We start from the raw sequence: 8,491 nt of genomic DNA, 5'->3' as shown, positions 1-8,491 counted from the left end.
CCTAAATGTCAGGGTCAGAAGTAGTGGACCCACTGAACCACTGCGGGCAATGATGTAAGCTGACACCTGGGCGTGGAGTTTAACCCCTACGGGACTCGGCCTCTTTTGGCCTTAAGGACGTGGTCCCATTTTTCAAATCTGCCCTGTGTCACTATAAGTGGTTATAGCTTTGGACCGATATAAGATATCCAGGGGATTTTGAGATTGTTTTTGCGTGACACATTGTACTTCAAATTAGTTTAAAAATTTTGATAAAATCTTTTGTGTTTAGTTATGAAAAAAAACTGTGGCAAAATTTGGAAAAATTCTTTTCAAAGTTCTAAATTCTCTACTTTTGATGCAGATAGTCATATCACCCAAATAAGAAGACTCAGAATTTGGGTGCCATTTTTCAAATTTTTGGGAAAATCACCAAAACTAATATTTAAATGGACCTGCTGAACTTTTAATTGACTGTGAGAGGCCTAAATAATAGCTAGAATTGTTAATGACCCCATTATGGAAACTACACCCCTCAACGTATGAAAAAGCTTTTTTAAGAAGTTTGTTAACCCTTTAGGTGTTTTATAGGAGTTAAAACAAAATGGAGGTGGGGTCTACAAATTGTAATATTTTTTGACAATACATTCATTTTGGGTGGAAAATTAAACATTTGTAATGGATTAAATGAAAAAAGGCTCCACAAAGTTTGATACCCAATTTCTCCCGAGTACACTGGTACCCCATATGTGGTGGTTACCTGCTGTATGGGCGTACGGCCGGGCATAGAAGGGAAGGAGGTGCCATGCAGATCAGATGTCACATTGTACAGGCTATATATATATTTTTTTTTTTGTGGACCTATAGGGGCTTATTTTTTTGCCACATGAGATGCACTTTTATGGTACATAATTTTGGGGCATCTATAGCTAATTGGTGAGATTTTATTAACTCTTTCTTGGTGGAGGAAATGAAAATCATCAATTTTAAGGAACATTTTTTTGTGTTTCTTTTTTTGGCAGTTTACCATACTGTAAAAATAGTAAATTATTTTTATTCTATGGGTCACCATGATTACGAAAATACCTCATTTATATATTTTTTTAAATTTTTTTCCCCATTTTTACTGAATAGAAAGTAATTTGGCAAAAATGGTAATTTTAGCATCACCGACTTTCATATGCATAACTTTTTTATTTTTCTGCTTACAAATCTGGTTAAGGTCTTATTTTTTGAGAGAATATTTGTTCTTTTTAGTGGTCTTATTTTAGAGTACATAACTTTTTTAAATCACTTTTTAGAGCATTTTTTAAAGGGTATTAATTAAAAATCATCTTTTTTTCGGAGCATTTTTTGAGGTTGTTTTTTACGAGTTTCACTTCGTGGGTCCAATAACGATTCTGTTTTATTATGCAGATTGTCACGGACGTAGCGATACCAAATATGTGGGGGTTTTGCGTATTTTATTCAATTTTACTGAATAAAAACTAATTTGGAGAAAATTTTGTTCATTTTAGCATCGCCATCTTTTCATATGCAGAACTTTTTTCTTTTTCGGCTGACAAATCTGGTTAGGGGCTAATTTTTTGCGAGAAGAGTTGTTCTTTTTAGTGGTTTCATTTTAGAGTGTGTTAATTTAAAATTAGCTTTTTTCAGAATGATTTTTGCGTTTTTTTCCCCTGGGGTTTACCGTGCGGGTCCAGTAACAATTCTGTTTTATTATACAGATTGTTACGGACACGGCAATACTAAATATGTGACGTTTTTTGTGTGTTTGTGTTTTTATGGGAAAGTGACATTTTAGGGCTTATATTTTAATGTATTTATTTTTTATTTATTCTAATGTGTTAGACCGCGGCGTGTAAGGGGTTAACACCAGCGATCGGAGACGGTTCCGATCCCAGGTGTTAGCGCATGGTGTCAGCTGTAATTGACAGCTGACAGCCGCTTCTTCTGGTACTGGCTCCATTCGTGAGCCGGTGCCAGAACCAGGACGTTATAGTGCATCCTGGTGCGCTAAGTATCTAGCCACCGGGACGTACTATAACGTCCAGGTGCGCCTAGGGGTTAAGTGAGATCTAGTTTTCACCAGAGTTTGCAAAGTGGGTTGCACTTGCTGCGGTGGGATACCACCAGGTCGCTCCACAGGCGTGACTTTCGCTTGCAGTGGTGGCTAATGCGAGGTACCAAATCATAAGGCAGAGACAGAGTTGTGGGTAGGCAGGAGGTCAGGACAGGCGGCACAGGATGGGAGTCAGGAACAAGGCAGTTTTGGGATTTGTGCAGATTTGACAGGTATTTAACATGGCTTTGTGCTGGGATTGTGTCGCACGTGATCGGAGTGTGACGCCTCCAGCTTTCATGTGACAGAAATCGGGGGCGTGCCGCCTGACTGATTTGGACAGAGCGCAGGATATTCTGTAAGATTCAAATTGTGTCGTAAAACAATGCATTTATATGCACCAGGAAGAAGAAGGTGACCTGAGCAGGGAAGCAACACATGCAAGAAATCGGGTGCACAATCTCAGTGAATCGAGGTAAAGTGCATTATCACTGGGGAACTCCAGCAGATGGGTAAATAAATGTGCCCCATAGGCCAGAGATTTATTAGAAATCATCTCAAGTCTTGTGTACTTCATGAATTTGCAATTATTATTGCAACTATGCCACCTCCACGCCATGTGGGCATGAAGAGGTGGGTTGACATGGGGTGTCCCAGCCCTGTGCCTGCATACTTTTAAAAAATCTGCAAACTTTATTTCGGGTCGGGTCAGACCTGGTGTAACTTTGTCTGGCAGATGTGCCACCCGATGGATACATCAAAAGGACTAAGTCTCTTGATGTATCCGCCTGGACATGGGGGGCGGCACATGAGCGCTGGCATATGATGAATTCCCCAAAAAGTCAAGAGACATAAATGTAAATAGAGGAGGCTCTGGGTGCTGATTATGATCAGAGAGATTGACATGTGTTGAAGCTATGAATTTACAGAACTGCAAATACAGGCACCATTAGAAAGCAAAATTGAGACAGAAGTCATAAATTATAATGCACACACATTCATAGATGATACATTTGATGATACATTAATTAAGCCAAGAAATGTTCCTGTACTCGTTCAGATGAGGGAAAATTCTTTATTGTATAAAAGCCATTAACACAGAAACCATAACAGAATTTAGAACCGCTGAATTACGCATTTCAGCATGACTAAGGTGTTGCCGAAACGCATAGATCAGCAGTTTTACATTCTGTTATGCTTGCTGTGCTAATGGCTTTTATACAATACAGAATTGGATTTTTAGTTTTATCTGGACGAGTGCTGGAACATTTCTTTTCTACTGCTTCCTCCCCTCAAAGCCTCCGGACTAGTCCGCGCACCTGCATAGGTGAAGAGTTGGTGCTGGAATATGTTTTTCTATTAAACCAAGGTGAAAATTACATGACAACCTGCTCACAGCATCAGATGTAGATGTTGTGCATAACCACTGGGGCAAAAAACTCCACTGGGCTTCAGGACCACAGTGGTGTGTACTGCTAGAGCTGAGCAATGGCAAGGTACAGGGCAGTTAGAGCCACCTGCAACCTTATGACATATTAAGAGTTTTTCAGAATCAATGAAGAGGGGAAATATTAAAGAAAATGTCAAATTAATATACTAAAGTGATACATATATGATTCCTATAGGTCAATATATTCTAAACTATTGATACATAGAGGAAACATTTACTGCAATTCCAGGTTATGAGGCATCTCTCAGCAGATGCATGGCAGAAATGAGGACTGCTCATGAACCCTTTCATTTCAAGGATGATCTATTTAGATCTGATCTTCCTTTTTACTAGATTTGTTATTGCTGTCCTGCCTTTACAAACAAATATTTTGCATACATTTTTTTAAACATTTTTTGATGACCATTTGCATATTTTTAATTAAGAGTGATTTAAATTTATAAGGTTCATATTACTTGAGTCTCATCCAGGTCAACATCTGCAAAGTGTTTGTGTTTGCATGAGTTTCCTCCGGGTCCTCCAGTTTCCTCCCACACACCAAAACATATGGTAGGTTGATTAGATTGTGAGCCCCATGGGGACAGGGACTGATGTGACAAGCTCTGGGCAGCGCTGCATAATCTGTGTGCACTATATAAATAAAAAATTATTAAATTATTACCTTGTGTTTTGTGGGGTTTTTTAGGTTTGTTTCAAGGAGCATTTATACAATTTTGTGTTTTATTTTTATAAAAAATACGCAAATTGTGATTACTTTCAACAAAAATGACCAACCGATGTTAAAAATCGCAACATACGATTAATAAAATAAACCATTTGTATTTATGTTTTAAGACAAATTAGAAGAAATTTAAAAACATAGAACATGGAGACGTTTATCACAACATAAAAAAGACTATGTTAAATTAGGCACATAAATAGAACAAGGTCTATATCAATACGCCATTTCAAAAACAAAATAAATGTTAAATGTCCCCCTGAATATCTAGTTTTATCCCTATTATGCATTTTATTATTATTCATGGAGGAGGCAGGTTAAATGTTACCATAATATATCTATAATATGTATGTGATACGGTGCATGATTTTGCACAGTATTTGCATTTACGGAGCCCTGAAAATCCTGATGGCAGCGCTGCTCCTCCTGCTCTACAACATGCTGCTCGCAAATAAGACTGCATTTTTCAGGGACCTCCCTATCACACATGGTTGGAAACAACTACCCACATCTTGGAGAAGCGATGAGGCTAGTTTAACCTCTTCACGACCACGCCACATAAATTTACAGCAGCTTTTACTGTGACAGTCCTAAAAATAGAAGCATTGAAAACGGCATCAAAAGTCGCAAAAAATGACACCAAACACAGCTCCGTACACTGAAGTATGAAAAAGTTATTAGCACCAGAATATGGCAAAATAAAAAAAAATTGTACAGGAGGTTTTAATTTTAGTGTATGAAAACATTATAAAACCTATACAAATTTGGTATCCCTGTGATTTTACCGACCCAAAGAATAACATGTCATTTGGGGCGCACAATAAAAGCCGTAAAATCCAACCCCACGAGAAAACTGTGCAAATGTGTTTTTTTCACCAATTCACTGCAATTGGATTTTTTTTTCTGCTTCCCAGTACAGGGCATGGCATATAAAATACCGTCACTATGAAGTGCAATTTCTTACGCAGCCATCACACAGCTCTTTACATGGAAAAATAAAAAAGTTATGGGGTTTTGAAGGTGGGGAGTGAAAAATGAAAATGCAAAAACTAAAACAACTAAAATGGGCCTGGACGCTAAGGGGTTAAAGAAGTGCATAGCAAAACATCAAAAATTGACCTGATCATTAAGGCACCAATGACCATTGGCCATGAAGGGGTTAAAAAGTGGATTTTTTTTTTTGTTTTTTTTAAATGTTGTACAAACAAAAGATTTGACAGTGAAAAAAAAATTATGCTTTTTCATTATGTAGATGATGTGGTCGAACGTTTAAGCTCCTGTGATTAAGGTGTGAACCAGCACATGGATGTCAAAGAAAACTTGGAGCCTGAGGCCCACTATCTCAGTCTTCTATGACCCTATGACAAATTCAGCCGCTTTATATTGTACCTGTTACTACCTATATTATATAATGATATATCGCTGTTAGGTGATTTTATTACAGTTTTGCTTATATTTTTATCATCACTATGGATGTCTATATACTATCTATCTATATGTAATGTACGTGTGAGTATCATGGTAACCGTGATGTAACAACAGCCATCATGTTCCAGAATATGAGTGATGTCACACAAACTATGATTTCACAATATGAAGGACCTCCAAAGGTTCTGATTCCGCCCAGACCCGCTGAGGGTTATAGAGTTCGTGGTGCGAGACATTTGCTATCCAGTTGTGTAGAAATGTCCAAGCAAAAGCGAAAACATTGCATTGTTATTTCTTCTGATTCAGAAGACAGCGGCAGCGAGGACCAGGTAAGTTCCATTTTTTGGCCAAAAATTGCATCATTTTCATATCTTACATATAATATAAAAACTGACTACATCCACATTCCTGATATTATATCTGACTTTCCATGTTCTAGTTACATGTATACAGCAGGGTCACCCCTATCCCTAGTACTAGGGTCCTCATAGGAGAACTTAGGGGTCACCGCAGGAGCTGATTCTGGAGCTTTCTGCCCCCTCCATATACTGTAGGAGGGCTCAGACTTGTCCCCCAGCCATGTATCAGGGCACATATCCTCATGATAAATCACTGCACAATCCATCGTATATTAGTAGTAATAGTGTCAGTGTGATGTCCCCTTATACTAAACAACATGTATCTAGAATTTATCCAGGTAAAATTATGTCAATTTGTTAATATTTTCCTTCCTAGATTCTGGTCAGTAAGAAGCGCCGCACATTTATTGAGTCCAACACATTGGACGATGATGAGACTCAACATCAGGTAGGTGGCCGCTTCTCTACAGTCTTCTCTATGGCCCTGAGCGGCTCTACAGGATTTATTACACTTTTATACGGTTTCTTTTCCTTCCATTTAATAATCTGTCTCTTATATTTCTTTATTCCAGTCTCATCCATTTACTCCAAGTTCTCCATGGAGCCTTGAAGAGGAGGATGGTGGCTCTGGTCCCTACCAGCCACCCATAGCAGGTATAGAGGACACTTCTATAATGATCAGGAATATAATAAATTACACTTTTATTACTGATATGATGTTATTACTTGTTATATTTTCCAGATCTGAATTCTCCATCCTCGAGCATTGAGCTGGTGGAGGAAAGGTACAGTATTTATATATTCCCCATGTTATCAGGTTCATATTATCTGGTCGCTAGGTGGCAGTATAATTAGTTACACATTATATTGTCAGCTTAGCTATCAGATGTGTAGAGTCTGCATGTTGTGTATGTTCTTAGAATATATTGATAATTGATCTGTGATCCTCTATTATGTTTTCTTACAGTTTTGGGAGACCGGAGCGTCCCATCAATTACGGTCTCCTGACAGATCTTGCTTCTCCTCATTCAAAATATGTGAACAACTTCCATGAGAACAAAGAGGAGCTGACAAAACTTCTTTACGAGTTTTTTAACCATACCGTCTTTGACGATGAGGTATACAATGAGTAGATTGAGTGTATACATCATAGAATTATAGACATAAAGCTTATATTTCTTATATCTATATTGTTATTCTTCCTTCTTTGTAGCTTCCTGCAGACATGGAAGTGAGATGGAACAAAAGGATGACGTCAACAGCCGGTGTCACCAGATTGCTAGGGGACAGCGGCGATCCTTGTGCCATCATAGAGATATCAGAGAAGATCTGTGATTCTGCAGGTATGTGTCTCCTTACAGCTGCTCTGAAATCTTCCATGTCTCTTTATATACTGATTGGAAGTTTCTCTCACATTCTCTTCAGCACGACTTCGGGACACATTGATCCATGAAATGTGTCATGCTGCCTGCTGGGTCATTGATGGAGACGGAAACGCTGGACATGGCTGGCGTTGGCTGTTCTTCTGCCAGACGGCTGCACAGGCTCACCCTGACCTCCCACCGATCTCCAGATACCACGACTATGAGATCCACTACCCGTTCATGTATGAGTGCACAGGGTGCCAGTCCAGGTAAGATGCCACCTGTTATAATGTCCAGCATCGTGTCCTGGAGTGTGAGGTTCTTGTATTCCAGGAGTTTCTCTTTATAATTTGATCATGTACAATGTGTTAGTTACCACCACTGCTTGCTTCACTGATATCTACAGACTGTTTTCCACAGTAATGAATAAAGGAGGCTCTATAATTGTTTATATATTTTTCCTCTTATATATTTTACCATCAATATAATCTTTCTATCTCTCTAGGGTTGGACGCTGGAAAGCCTCTCTAGACACACAGAGGTTTGTGTGCAGCCGTTGTAAAGGAGACATCATCCTCCTAGACTCCACCTGAAGACATCAGTCAGTACATCTCCGACTCCATCATCAGTCAGAGTAAAGATCCACCCAAGATCCCAGCAGAGAGAAGTCACCCAGAAGACCCGTGATATATAACATCTATCATCTTACCATCTGGGCAGCACGGAGGCTCGGTGACTAGCACTGTGGCCTTGCAGCACTGGGTCTTCAATTCACCATCGTCTGCATGGAGTTTGTATGTTCTCCCCGTGTCTGCGTGGGTTTCCTCCGGGTACTCCGGTTTCCTCCCACATAACAAAAATATACTGATAGGTTAATTGGCTTTAGTAAATTTTTTAAATTTGGCCACAAATATTTGCAGAGTGTCATTAATTATTTTACAAAATAACTCAAAGCCGGTAGAATGGGGAGTTAAATGGAACAGTCCAAGTGATTCTATAACAGGTGAGGTGTATTCTAAGCAAAGTAACAACAGCAAAACTGGGGTGTGCAGGGTGTATACTTGGGTAGTGGCAACTCTCACATGGGGATATTAATAAGATAGTGAAAAGGATACGGCACATGGGGCACTG

At 39.0% G+C, this 8,491-nt stretch overlaps 1 protein-coding gene across 1 annotated transcript; it reads left to right on the top strand.

The window, feature by feature from the left end:
* Window positions 1-5,832: 5,832 nt before the first annotated feature.
* On the top strand, window positions 5,833-8,264 carry LOC140104359 (germ cell nuclear acidic protein-like). Its single transcript, XM_072127883.1, has 8 exons — window positions 5,833-5,966; window positions 6,373-6,444; window positions 6,569-6,650; window positions 6,739-6,781; window positions 6,964-7,114; window positions 7,210-7,339; window positions 7,422-7,629; window positions 7,866-8,264. The coding sequence occupies exons 1-8, from the start codon at window positions 5,895-5,897 to the stop codon at window positions 7,951-7,953; spliced, it is 846 nt and encodes a 281-aa protein (XP_071983984.1). The 5' UTR covers window positions 5,833-5,894; the 3' UTR covers window positions 7,954-8,264.
* The last annotated feature ends 227 nt before the right edge of the window (window positions 8,265-8,491 follow it).

The sequence above is a fragment of the Engystomops pustulosus genome, chromosome 10 (genome assembly GCF_040894005.1).
Source record: "Engystomops pustulosus chromosome 10, aEngPut4.maternal, whole genome shotgun sequence".
Taxonomy (NCBI): Eukaryota; Metazoa; Chordata; class Amphibia; order Anura; family Leptodactylidae; genus Engystomops; species Engystomops pustulosus.
This window is presented reverse-complemented; position numbering and strand designations above follow the sequence as displayed.